Here is a 14,373-nt window from a genome sequence, read left to right on the forward strand (position 1 = left end):
TTAGTTTCAAAGCTTAGACTTCCTGAGTTTATGTACTTTTGTGAGTTTAATATATTAAGAGACTCACTATTGTAAAACTTAATTTGATCAGCTTCAAATTCTGTAACTGACCAGTTACTGCAATTTTATACACGGATTACACTGTCAAGTTGGAAAAGTTTAATACATTTTTTAATTTCACTTTGTAATTTTTACTCATTTCATCCAAATCAAATCAACAAAGGGAGAATTCGGTCTGTGGTGGCTGTAGCACTGCAATGGCTGAGCTGCATTACTGGAAGATTTAGCACCCTGTCACTGTTTAGATAATGTTGCTTTTTTTTATTGTTTCCAGCTGTCTGAGAGTGTTATCTTTTATGGAATATGAATGTGCTTGGTAACCTGTGGCTGACTGGCATTTATCATAACATAGTTGATAATTTATACAACTTTTGTAACAAACATTTGCAGGGATTATTAGTTTGGTGTGGCCTCCAAAACCATTTACACACAACTTTGGCCAGAGCCATAAGCAGGGTTGATCCTGTACATGGATGGGAGACCTCCTGGGGAAAACTATGGTTGCTGCTGGAAGTGGTATTAATGAGGCCAGCAGGGGGAGTGCACACCCTGGGGTCTGTATAGGGCCTAATGCCCCGGTATCGTGACGGGAACACTATACTGTAGAAACAGCACCGTCTTTCAGATGAGGCGCTAAAGCGAGGTCCTGACTCTGTGGCAATTAAAAATCCCAGGACATTTATTGCAAGAGAGTAGGGGTATAACCCCAGTGTCCTGGTGAAATTTCCCAATTGGCCCTTCTCTATGATGGCCCCCTTCTGAATTGGCTACATCACTCTCTCCTCTCCACTAATAGCTGGCGTGTGGTGGGCGTTCTAGCACACTATGGCTGCTGTCGCATTGTGGGTGCTACACACTACTGGTGGTTTATCCCCCCCCCCCATATATTTAAAGCACTTTGAGTGTCTAGAAAAGCGCTGTATAAATATACCTTTAACTTCACTAAAAATTGATAGCCTGGAGTCCCAATGAATGGATTTCTGTGTACATGCTGATATTTTTTTGTAAAAAAATCAGATTTTTACGATGATTTGTTAGCCATATTTACATGTGTTTAAGTAGTTTGATGATGATAATTAGATAATCTTCAAAGCTATTTATTTAATTAAATAAATATTTAATATTTAATATTAAATATTATCTGGCAGCAACCTTAAGTAGCTTGTCACTTGGTTTGAAGCACAGTTTACTCAAGGTCACTAACTACTAATGTTCAGGTCTGTAAGTTTCTTGAGTACTAACTTTATTTAACTGTGTTTCTCAATGTAATTAAATCCCTGTTCAGTTACCTCATCTCAGTGTAGCACTGTAAATTTGTAACACAGTTCTGCTTAAAGATGCACAAGTTGTAACTGATCTAATTATCACTAAAACTAAGCATATGTTGGTTTTCTTCTTTTTCCTTTGTGCTAAATTCATAACAGCCAACACCTATTAAAGAAACAGAAGAACTCAGAATGTCAGCCAGACAGTAAGCGAACTGCTCTTTCCACCACGGCATACATAAGTAAAGCAGAAAAACCACGCACTAAGCATTGAGGTAAACACTAGCGATGCCCCGCTATCTCTCTTTATTTCCTGATAACGATAATGATACTGAAGCCTTCAGTATCAGTAGATATCAGTGCTCATTGATTTTAAAACTACTAAGAGCTAAAATGATTTTTATTTTTTTTTTAACTTATTGAACTGAAGCACTTCATTAAAAGAAAATAAATGGATAAAAACACAGCTGCAGTTTTAAAACAAAAATCACTTGCATTTCCAATGTAATAAAATCAATCCTAACAAAAAAAATTCAGCCAGGTCTTTATATGTATCTATTTCCAGTTCCAAAACATTTCCAAATCAAGGATCAGATTCTTTTTGCTGGTATCGGTTCGGCTTCGTTCGTCTAAATGCAGTCAGTGGATTTTCTGACTTCAGACCCACTTCTACATGTACCAATGTGAAACAGTTAAACAAATAAGAGGTGTAAACTGGTTCTAATTGAAATAAGACAGGGCGATATGAACAAAACATCATATCACTGTATTTTTTTTCCACATTATTGAACTGTTATGCTATTTGACGGCATTTTATTTTCTGAAGCAATTTGCAGAAGAAAAAAAAAAGTACGACTTAACGACAGAAGAGTTGTGACTTTTGGTGAGGCACCAGTCGCTGAGACCGACCTTTTCAAATGTCCTCAGTATTTGCTCACCTGGCTAGTTTTGAAATAATGGAAAAGGTTATCTAGTCTTTGCAGTAACACATCGTTTGTCCAGACAAAATGAAGACATAAAATGCAAGCTGTGCAAATATGTTTCACTAACCTTACTTGGCTTTGACTCCATCTTAAGTTGGATTTTGGCATGACTTGGCTTGAAGCAAACCCCGCAGCACAATTTTGGAGGGTGATGACGTTTATGAACTTGTTCATACTGAAGATGTGTTACAACTTCTTCCTAGTTCCTACTTTTACATTAAGCAATGTTTAGAATGTAATGGAAACATATGACTGTTGATGGTTTTACGGTGATGCGTAACTTCATGGGAATCAGTACCACTGCATGTAGATAAATAAGCCCATTACTGTTTTGAAATTGTTCATGCAATAGAATTCATGTGTTTCTATGGAATCGGTATTTAATTTAAGACTATTAAATTAAGTCTGCAGAATTTTGGAATTTTGGGTAAAGGTTCTAAATGTTGTCTAAATATTAGCTATGCTTTTAGCTATGCTAACGTGGGCTCCCTGAACACCTTTCATGGTTTTCCTTTCCTTTTCTTAATGTAGGTAATAAGATTTTAAAATCAGATCCAGTCCTGAGTATAAAAGATCATTTAAAGTTTTAATAATCTGGAAAAAGGTTTTTAGTTTACAGAAATTACATAGATAGTATAAAAAGTGCATTTCACCCTACATGTTTGAGAAAATAATTGGATTTGCTATATAATTTAGTCAATACAGTGAATCGACTTACTGTTTTGCTTCGCTTCTTATATTGTGAGTATGTATTTGTTGCTGGTGTCCGGGTCAGTTGGTTGGCTTATCAGGAATGATTTCTTCGAGTGCCTGGTGAAGGAGGTCTTATAACTGACCAAGCCCTCATACCTTGTGTGTGTGTGTGTGTGTGTGTGTGTGTGTGTGTGTGTGTGTGTACATAAACGCACAAAGCCATCTGTTGCAGATTCAGCTGATGTTCATTGGTAAGTACTTAAATATCTGTGTTTAAGTATCAAAGAATCAGGACACTTTGGAAGCATTACAGAACTTGAACCTGCAATTTATTGAACCTCCAGTTCTAATAAAACTTAATTATGTTCGAAGTCCACATTTTAACTTGTGAGACATAGGGTGTTATGAGTTATCATTCAAAAACTTGCAAAAGAGTAGTCGTTTTAATTTCTCCAGTAAAAACGTCATATGAGTCATTCGATGTGTGTGTAGACAGTTGTGCGTGTGTTTTGAACATTGCAGTTCAGACACCCTGGAAACCCCACCCTTTCCCCTTATCTCCCATTAGCAATTGCTTGCATAATCTTGCTTTTCACGCAAATCTCAGCACTAAGGTTAAGTAGGCCTCTCAGTTTAAGTAGGCCTCAAACAATCCAGTGTAAAATGTAACACTGTGTACAAATCATCTTAATGGTAAAGTTTATTAGAAAGAGATTGAACACCTCTGCATGAAGCAGGAGAGCAAGCAGAGTTTTTCGACAGCACAGTCATGCCCATCCAGGGCTCTACAGTGCGACCATTTCACTCGCATTTGTGACTGAAAAGTACTTTGTGCGACTGTGAATAAATATTTAGTCGCACCGGTATGAGTGGCCTGTTCGGAGTTGTATAATACAATCAGAATAAAAACTACAGGAAGTCCAAAATGCATGTACACCGCACAGCAGTTACATTCACACTGCTTTTCATCACCTCAGTCAACCGGACAAGTGTGTAAATACCGCAGAGAAGCCATTATGATGGAAAGAGTAACACTGAACATCATCTGCTTCAACTTCCCGATCTCACAAACCACCATCTTTTATTGATCCCACAAAATGACCTGAACTGGCACCTGTTCGTGTAGACACAGCGGCGTCGGGTGGAGTAAATGAATAATAATGCTAACACTACAACGTGGGTGTAATTCAAACTTCTTTATTAAATAATTCCTCACCAATCATAATCAAGACTAGCAACTGTAATAGCACATTCACTTCATCTAAACTCAGGGTTGCCAGACATCACCAGAAAAGTCAACTCCAGTTTCCATGTTTTGATTTATACCTCCAAAAATACAATATTATCAGCAGACATGGCAACACTGTACTGGGGGACCGATCTAAAAGGAACAACTAATAAATAAACAAAAATAAAACTACTAAAATGTAAAGACAGAAAATGTGCTTAGTTATAAATACATCATTTAATATAAAAATAGATATTATAATAACTTCATGAAATATATATAAAATGAGAAATGAAATAATGTTTAATTACTATGGGTTGCATTTAATATCAATTTGACATTAATATTAGTTCGCTAGTTCCTTAGAAGGCTTTTAGCCTTTTTCCTAATATGGATCATTTTTGTGTTAGTCTGCTTTTAATTAGAACTCTTTATTGTTTAAGATATTTAAAATAAATATTTTATGCTTGTTTATTTATCAATTAACCAACAGTATTTCTCATTGCTATTATTTTAATTCAGTTAACAGTGACCATGAGCAGAGAGCTTACATTTATCTCTTTATGACAGACCTCCTGATTAAAGCTTAAACAAAAAAAGATTGGTATCTGGATCGGTTTCGGTCGTAAAAATCCTGATCGGAGCATCCCTAATGAACACCATTAAACTAAAGCGCTTCCCATCTGATGGGTAAATGAACTCACCCAATCACATCCTATATGAGATTATTCAGATATATACACAATATACGCAGAGTGGTTCGAGAACTGACTCCAGCCCAGAACCATGACAATGAAAAATTAATAATGTAGCTTTAAATATATTTAAGAGGAGCAGACTTCAAACACTGAACATTGATGTTTATTGTATTTGTTTACAAGGTGGAACAGGTTAATGGTTGTTTTTTGCATACAGTCTAAAATATTAACTGAAAATATTACATTTAGTTTATCAGAAAGTAAATTAATGTGTCATGATTCACACTATGTTCCTAAATTCTGTCATAATTGACCAGCTCAAGTTTTCTCATGCCTACTTGTGTGTTATATTGTGGCACATTGTTACCATCTCTTTAAAAAAACAAACAAACAAACAAAAAAAAAAACCCTAAACTTAAACTGTGCTCCAAAATTTTTGCCTGTGCTCCGTTTTGTAATTAGGTGCACAAGTGCTCCTAAAAGAAATTGTTACCGTAGAGCCCTGCCTTCATGATAGAAACTAGAGTGTGGGTATATGTGGGTTTTACAGTAATCAGGGAAGCAGCAGGTCTAGCACGGCAAAAAAATAAATACACATGAAAATAGCTGTGTGAACTACCATCTGCTTCACATCGATCAGATAACCCAAGACTAGAGATGACACCCATCTGATACCCAGCATCGCTATCGGGCTGATATCAGTAAAAAATGGTGGGTGGGATATCGGAGAAAAATAATGAATTTGAGGCGGCGGTGGCTCAGGTGGTAGGGCGGGTTGTCCACTAATCTTAGGGTTGGCGGTTCGATTCCCGGCCCGCATGACTCCACATACCGAAGTGTCCTTGATCAAGACACTGAACCCCAAGTTGCTCTCGATGGTAAGTTAGCACCTTGCATGGCAGCTCTGTTACCATTGGTGTGTGTGTGTGTGTGTGTGTGTGTGTGTGTGTGTGTGTGTCTGAATGGGTGAAGACACCGTGTAAAGCGCTTTGGATGAAAGCATTATATAAGTGCAGATCATTTACCATTCCTGTAACAAATGGAAAAGTTTTTGGAAAAGATTTCTTTTGAACTGGAAATGTTTACATATGAAGAGACTTGATTAGGGCGAGTTTGTTCGTTTGGGGTTTTTTAAAAATTTTTTATTTATTTATTTATTTATTTTTCCAGCCGTTAGTTCCGGTCCAGAAATTTGATTGGTTAAGCGCAGTTCCAAGAGTGCTGATATTTAGTGTAATAGCTCTGGGGCATTTCACTGTGTGTTTCACATCACTTGTCTGTGTTTGCTACATAAAATTTGAATTCTAGTGATAATTCATTACATTAAAACCATTAGTACATGAACTATGGACTGTCGGTCAGTTTGTGTACTGGCTTGGCAACAAGCCATTGCTATGGCTTCTTTGGGAACTGTTTTTGAAGCAATAAACAAATTAACAAAATATTTCGTCATATTGTGTCTGAAATGGCAGTTACTCTATTTTCTTATTAATAGAACTATTGTATAAAAACTGTATCACACTGTCAATCATGCTGTTGTACTGTACATCGCCAGTATTGCGTATAACAGCACTCTTGTTCATGTGATCTTGCTTAATTATATTTATACTTTATTATATTATATTTGCAGTGAAAGTGATTTTTTTTTTTTTTTTTAAGCTATGTAGTTTTCCTATATAAGTGCCTCAGTTCATCAAAAATCATTTTAAAAGTTTAAAGAAAACTGTCTGTTTGGCAATCTGTCAACACAAGGGCTCAGTATCGGAAAAGAGAAGTGCTGGTGTGAGCTCTACCCGAAACTAATGTTCCAGACTTAGACAAATTACCAAAAAGAGATCAATAATAGTAGCTGTCTTTTTATTCATATAGAGCATATGTTCCAGCCATAATGTCATGCATCTTTTAATAGCAAACATGTACAACACCTACACAGATAAAATACAAGTCTGTAAGTATAAAACTAAATATAAAGCCGTATTATAAAAATGTAAACTTCATACAGTTACACAAAAAAAAAAAACGCATCTTGTATTTAACACTTGTATTTTTCTGTTTGTCTGTTTTACTAATAACACAATTTATGGAGAACAAAAAAAAGAGAAAAGAAATTTTGGTGTACTTGTTCAAACTCGCACAATATAGACAAACAATGAAACTCCTTTCAAAATTGCAGGTTGACTGCAAAGCTAGCTATGTTTGAGAGAATTTAGTGTAAACATTCATTTACTGCAGTTTTAGAAATGGATGCATAATGCCTCCTTAATTGTGCCTTAAAAAAGAGTGGAAAATACACCAGACTACATCCATTCAGTTAGTCATAAATGTATACGGTAATGCATTCAGCTTTGCTAACCATTTTGTCCCGCTCCAGGATCTGGAGCGCGTGGCAGGGGTACACCCTGGACAAGGTGCCAGACTATCACAAGGCATCACTGACGCACTCATTCACACACAGCAGTAATTTAGTGTAGCCAGTTCACCTTTTAGGAGGTGAGAGGAAACCCATATGGGCACGGGGAGAACATGTGAAACTCCATAGAGGAAGTAATTTAAACTTATTTATCAGGGACCATGGAGTTGTACCTGCTCTACAAGCACGCTGTCCTAGACTTGTGAATGTGTAACACAGTTAGGCCAGCTCTGTTGAGTGCACTTAAAGGTTAGGCCACACTTTCAGTCTTTTAATTAACGGATTTGTTGGCTGTCATGTAGAAAAAGACACCAAATGGATTCAAATATTATAGGAAAATGCTGAATCAGAGGTGTTGTACTATCTTATCCGGGAAGGGCAGGTGTGGATGGAGGATTTCATGCCAATCAGGCAGGAGCCACACCTGATTCCACCTGTTTTAATCAGTTGATCTTTGCCTTCAGTAGACTCAGGTGTGGCTTCTGATTGGTTGGAATGAAAACCTGCACCCACACCGGCCCTTTCCGGATAAGATTGGACACCTCTGTCCCAAGGCTTGTATCTATATGTGAGCAACAGGCAATTAAAGAGAAAAAATTGAACGTTGTAGTAACCAGGATTGTAGGCAAAATTGTTTGAGTTACGTAGCATTAATTCACAGAATTTTGCTCGACTCCTAACACAGACCTGTTGTAGATTGTGCACTTACTTGTTCTGATGGTGGTTCTCATCATGCGCCCCACTTTGAGAACCACTGCCATAACCAATAAGTATACAATCTACAATATGTCCGTGTTAAGAGTCTCTGAATTGTTCATTCAGATACAGAGGTGCAAATCACAACCCACTATTACAAGGCTGTTATATTTGTTATTCAATTATTATAGTTATTAGCCAGGTTGCCAAAATTCTGAAAAACACGTAGCCTGTAAATACCATTTTGGACCTAATGTGTTCTTTTCATTGAATGTTCAAGAATAAAAAAGTAAGCATGTTATTGTACATATTTAATTAATGAACTTAATATTTAAATAGTCAGATTATGTTCATAAAATAAACCTGTCCTGTATTTTACAGTTAAACAGCTGTCTGGCTTCAAGAAAGTTTCAGAACCCCAAGGTTAAAGTCTATGGCAATACATTCATTATAAATCATATGCAAGCAAGATTAAACTTCAGTTTGAGCTGAACAGATGGATGGCTTTAGTAAGACATGTATATAATACGTGTATACAATAATACAATATAATGTCAGGTTTTTATAAATTTGCTATAACCTCTTAGTTAACTTAATGTCTCAGTTTATTGGAAAAATTGGGTACTGGCATTTAAACACTTTTTTTTGTTTTGTTTTGTTTTTTTAAACAAGTTCATTATGTAAAACCACATTGCTCTTGGATTTGTTAAATTAATAAATAAAAGAACTGGCATAAGTTGATTTTGTAAAGATGCCCATGCCAACCCAATGGAAAAACATTGCAAATAATTTAAAAATAACAACACACATACACACACACTAATTCATTTTTCTTACAAATGTGTCATGTCGAAGTGTATACTGGAACATATTGTTCTCGTCTACTTTGTTTGGAAAAGAAACTTCTGCTTCCTCATACAGTAGATTCGTTAAATATTAACTTGGTTGGCAGAAACTGTGCCGTGTTCCCAGGAGGCTCGTTGTCTGGATTATCGCAATGCTTCCTGGTGCTTCGTACAGCCAAAGACTTGCGCTTAATACAGTTCTGGATGGTTTCTGAGGTGAAATAATAAATAACAGGGTCGAAGCAGCAATTTGTCACCGCAATGCATAACGTAATGGGGTAAAGAGTCTTGACGATAGTCTCCACGGCGCAATTACTAATGGCTTTACTGCGGACCAGGCTGTAAAAAACCAGATTAACGTTATATGGGATGAAGCAAAAGCAGAAGACAAGCAAGTGCACAACGATCATGCGCAAGATCTTGGCCTTGTTCAGCTGCCCTTCGCTTTTAATTGTGTCCAGGTTTCTCAGCGTGCTCAAGATCATCATGGAGCAGAATAGGTTAATGAGAAGTGGGATCACGAACCCCACAGTCTCCATGACCAGCACCACACCGAATAGTTCGAATTTCCACTGCGAGTTGCTGAAGTTCTCAAAGCAGTAGCTGTTGTTTTTGTTGCTTGATGTTTCCAGCTTAAACCCAACCGCCAAGCTGATCGAAAGCACGAGCAGCCAAACTGAACAGCAGGCGATTTTTGCGCTTCTTCTAGTCCTTAGTGACCTGGAGGCGAACGGGTGAACGATGGCCAGAAAACGATCCGCACAGATGCAGGTCAGGAAAAGCATGCTGCCATACATGTTCGTGTAGAACAGCGACACAGAGATTTTGCAGAGCACCGTCCCAAAAGGCCAGTTCTGCTTGTTGAGAAAGTAATAAATCCGAAACGGCAGACTGAGGACAAAAAACGTGTCGCATACGGCCAGGTTCAGCATATAGGTAGTGGTCTCATTCCTTTGCTTCAGCGTACAAATGAAGATGTACAAAGCCACAATGTTGAAGAGCAGTCCTAGGATGAAGACGATGCTGAACGCTGAGCTGTATAGAGTGTATTTAAACTCATCCTCTACAGAACAGTTCCCGCCATTACTATTGCTACTGTTACTATTGTTTTGCATTGTCAGTTCAAAGATAATCTAAGAAATATGCATAGAGGTTACTTTTTATGACCATGTAAATGTCTTTTGTAAAAATTTTACATATTACAATCCTGATGGGAGATTTGGAGATGTAGCATTGCTCAGCAGAATTATTTAATAAAAGAAATGAGTTCTTACAGCAGTTTTGATGACGCGATCTTGCATGTTACACTTCTGATCTTGTACACGTGCTCAACCACACATTTACAAGGCCCCTTGCATCTTGGTTTATAGGTTTTTTTTTTGTTGTTTCCCTCCTTGTGGTCCAGTCAGCTGAAAATAACAGCATCATTGTCATATGCAGCATTTCAAATCATTCTTCTGCATTCCCCATTTGGAGATCCTTCATGTGGAAATTTTCAGCTGTCTTTTCTAATTTGGCTTCCTCTTCTTGATAACAAAAACCAATGTCTATTTAAGACCAAATTGCTTTTCTGGCAACTTGCTTTTCTGGTAATCTCCTGTTTTCGCTTTGTCTGTTACTGTGCCACAGCCAGAGACACCTCGCTGCTGTTCGTCCTGTTGGTGAATGTAGTAGTGTGCTCTCGGATCGACAGGCAGGCTAAAAAGGGAGGGGCTTCTTCACATTTCCCACCTCTATTTCTTGCTGCGCACCCACCCCTTTTTTTTTATTTTTATTGTTTCGGTACCGTTTCCCATACACAGTAACTTCCTGTGTACCGTGGGAGACCCCTGTAAACTTCCGTCTGTGGTGACAAAATAGAGAAACGAGAGTGTGTACCAAATTCATTAAGTAATAATCGGGTCTACTGTAGGTTCCCTGAGCAGCATACGAACTCCTTTGAAGATTTCGTTAACACTTTTGAATGCAGTGTTTAAGACACCAATATCATTTGGGTGTTAAAAAGAAATAAAAGCACACAGTAACTTTTGCTTTTCAGTGATATATTTGCCTCTAAAGAAATTGGTATACTGTGCTAATTGTCAACGATTCTGTACTGTACTTCAGTGTAGTGTAGTTTCACATCAACACATGTAAATGTTCAGATGGAAATTGTTGCTTTTTTAAAAAAATTTTTTAATTATTATTATTTTTTTGTAGACACATGTTGGAGGGAACTCAAGTGATTAAGGGTGTTTTCACATATAGTTCATTTTAAAAGAGCCAAACCCAGTTTACTTAAAGTGAACCAGAAAGGGAACCCACCAAAAGTGACCTCAGTCCTTTTGGTGTTCACAATACAGTGGACTCGAAAGAGAACCCGTTTTTTTTTTTGTTGTTTTTTGGGTCCGCTCCAGCAATGAAGTGATCTCAGACCCTTTCTTGTTCACACCACAACTTCATAAGAACTTCATAAGACCCCAGCTTCATCATGGAAGGACAGGAATCCTTCACTTCAGCGGACTCTCCACTTTGACGCATTTTGTCACGGGTGCTCATGTACTTCTGTCGTAGTTTTATTTATTTTTGTTTTTATTTATTTATTTATTTATTTTAAACTTTTACCCGGCATTGTAGCGCTGTTCTGTTATAGCCTCTTTCCTTCATTTTTTGAGAAAACAAAAGAAACACTTTTATGTTCTTATGTGTTGAGGATAGTTGCTGTTTAATGCAGTCCTCTTTCCAAATTTAAAGAATTGCACAGCTCTCCTCCTGAGACCACACAACCCTGCGACCTGACATGGTGAAAAGTTGTTTTTTTTTTTTGTTTTTTTTTCCCCAGCAGTGATTGAACATGGCTGCTGGTACAGCAGGCCTCCAGGTACACATGTCGAAACGAAACACAAAGTGTACGGGACTTCGTTGCTTTCACACATCACGAAGAAATTGAACCACAAGCGAACCTCCAGAGGTGGTCTGAGTACGGTTCGCTTTTGGGTCCTTTTAGGGGGGGTCTGAGGTCACTTGGTTTGTTCACATCTACACGCTGATCCGGTGGTTTGGAGGGCTCAAACGAACTAGGTGTGAGCTTTGTTTATCTTGATGTGTAACAGTGATATCAGTTGTGTTTGGTTTCCACCGTGTGGTAGTTTTAGTTTTAGTTTCCCAGACCCTAATGAAATGATTATAATAGTAATAATTATATGATATTTATAATTAATAATATATCTTATTATTATTATTATAATAATTTTTTAAAAAATCCCTGTTTATGGTATGTTGTTAATTTGTTTCGGATGGTTAATTATAGTCACAATTAGGGGTGTTGTGCTTTGAAAAATAGTCATGTGATGATGGTCCAAAATTATAGTCCAAAAATATTATGGTATCACAGTATTAATCAACCTTTTATAAAAACCCACAAGCTAATGGTGAAAATTAAATGAAAAAAATTATTGTGAACATTTTGTACAAAGGTCTTTGAACATAATTAAAACAAAAAGAGCAAATTCCTCTAATTGCTGTATTTGTCACATTGTTGTTCTAAGCTATAAGACAGAGTGGCTGAGAGGAAAGGCAGCACACTGGGTGGGGAAGAAAATGTAATTAGCATGGTAGTGTTCAGCACTGCTATTTTTTGGTAAGCAGTGTCATGTTCTGTGAGGTTTTTCATAGCTGTCCTGTATGGAAAATGTTCGGAACATGCTAGCAGATAGAGCAGAGGTAGTATTGCGATGTGTTTCCAGTAGTAGCAGATTTCACAACCTCTTTACAGGAATAAAGTTGAAGTAACTGTCTGTAAATACATTTTGATTAACTGTAAAATCATGACACCATAACATCTTGGTGTCTGTAATAATTTGGGAGATTGTACGTTGAGGAACATAAACCAGATTTCCTGGATTTGTCCAAGACAAACTGAAATAATATCCAGACTTATTTCATTATTCAGCATGTCTGCATGGATTCACATGTCCTTATGATGTACAGCAGTAGATATTTTTAAGGATTTTGTTGAAGGAGGTCTTGTGAGTAAATATTCATTGCACCTTGTTTGTCTCGTAGGATTCTCTCCTGTTCGAGCTCCTGAGGCAGTCTCGTGAAGATGGTACCGGAGAGCAAGCGGAGCCTCCTGCAACGCTGAATCAGCCTCTACAGCACAATCACACGGCAGCTGATCTGTAAGTCCAACTCTCCTCATGCGAGAGTGGGTCAGCTGTGCAAAATGAAAGCTCTTAGCACAGTAAAGAGTTGCTTCCTCTTTGCTCTGCTATATTGTTGTGAGTTCCACCACACTGAACTTCCCAAAAGTGGCTTGTCCGGGGGTAGCTGAAACCTATCAGGCACCCACAAGTCTGTCTTTTTGTCACGCACAGCACTGAGGTTATGGAAGTACAATAGTGCCAAATGTCCTCAAGGCAAAATGGCATGTTGAATTACATAAATTGAATAAAAACATATTGCAATAACAATACTTGGATTTTTCTGCCCAGCAATTTGACACAAATTGGAAAAAAAAAAATCCCACAGCAATAACAATGCTTGAATTATTTGCCTCTGCGATTCATTGGGTTTATATATTTTGATTGAAAACAAAATTTCAGAATTCAAAATTCAATGCACCCATATTCACCTTCCTAAAATACGGTTCCAAAATATTCACTTGTTAAAAATACCATCTTCATTATTCGTCAGGTAATATTTCAGCACATTATTTTTCAACCTCACAAATTCAGACTGAAAAAAATTTAATTCTGGTCTTAAAATTCAAGTCTCACATCCGGGTCTCACAGGAAGACCAGTGGATTGCCGATACTGCTTTATCCAAATAAATATAAAATTATTTTATAATAATTATTTATTATAATTACTTTGCTCACAGCCCTGATATCAACCCGTCTGAACAACTTTGGGATTAATTTTAACACTGACTGCACCCCAGATCTCCTTGCCTGCCATCAGTGTCTGACCTCACTAATGCTCTTGTGGCTGAATGAGCAGAGTCCCACAGCCACACTTCAAAACCTAGTCTAAATAAATTCCCAGAAGAGTGGAGGTTATAATAATCTCAAAGAGGAGCAAAATCAGGAATAGGATGTTTTAAAAAGCACATATGGTCAGTAATGGTGTGTAATGGTCAGATTTCCACAAACCTTTGGCCATATAGTGTTAAAAACTACTGCTTTTTGGTGTAGGGATACTGCTGGGACATTTTTCAACTCCCAAGGGAAAATTTGCTAATTTTCTTACCAAAAACAGGATTTACCAGATTTCCTGTGTGTGTGTTCTCATCCTCTGTTTTGTCTCTGTCTCAGATATCTGTCTCCTCCGCGTCCGAGTCGTCGAGTTTCAGCAGCAGCAGTAGTATCAGAGGTTGACATTCCAGCCCTGCCCCCATCACAGCCCCCTGCCCCAGGCACCAAACAGCACCGCTCCAACTCCCTCAGCCTCTTCTATAAGAAATGTACGGCAGCAGCTGATCTAGCGATATTTGTTGCCGGACACGACACACTTAA

At 37.6% G+C, this 14,373-nt stretch overlaps 2 protein-coding genes across 2 annotated transcripts in view; one reads left to right on the top strand and one right to left on the bottom strand.

Moving 5' to 3' along the window:
• rb1 (retinoblastoma 1) overlaps window positions 1-14,373 on the top strand; it is a 46,459-nt gene that overhangs the window by 23,162 nt on the left and 8,924 nt on the right. The window contains exons 18-19 of the mRNA XM_053648488.1: window positions 12,923-13,038; window positions 14,173-14,321. Of these exons, the coding sequence (XP_053504463.1) occupies window positions 12,923-13,038; window positions 14,173-14,321 (265 nt within the window). The remainder of the gene's footprint in view (window positions 1-12,922; window positions 13,039-14,172; window positions 14,322-14,373) is intronic.
• lpar6b (lysophosphatidic acid receptor 6b) lies at window positions 6,768-10,570 on the bottom strand. Its single transcript, XM_053648490.1, has one exon. It carries the CDS (start codon window positions 9,991-9,993, stop codon window positions 8,947-8,949), a length of 1,047 nt encoding a protein of 348 aa, XP_053504465.1. The 5' UTR covers window positions 9,994-10,570; the 3' UTR covers window positions 6,768-8,946.

Source organism: Ictalurus furcatus, chromosome 18, assembly GCF_023375685.1.
Source record: "Ictalurus furcatus strain D&B chromosome 18, Billie_1.0, whole genome shotgun sequence".
NCBI classification, from domain to species: domain Eukaryota; kingdom Metazoa; phylum Chordata; class Actinopteri; order Siluriformes; family Ictaluridae; genus Ictalurus; species Ictalurus furcatus.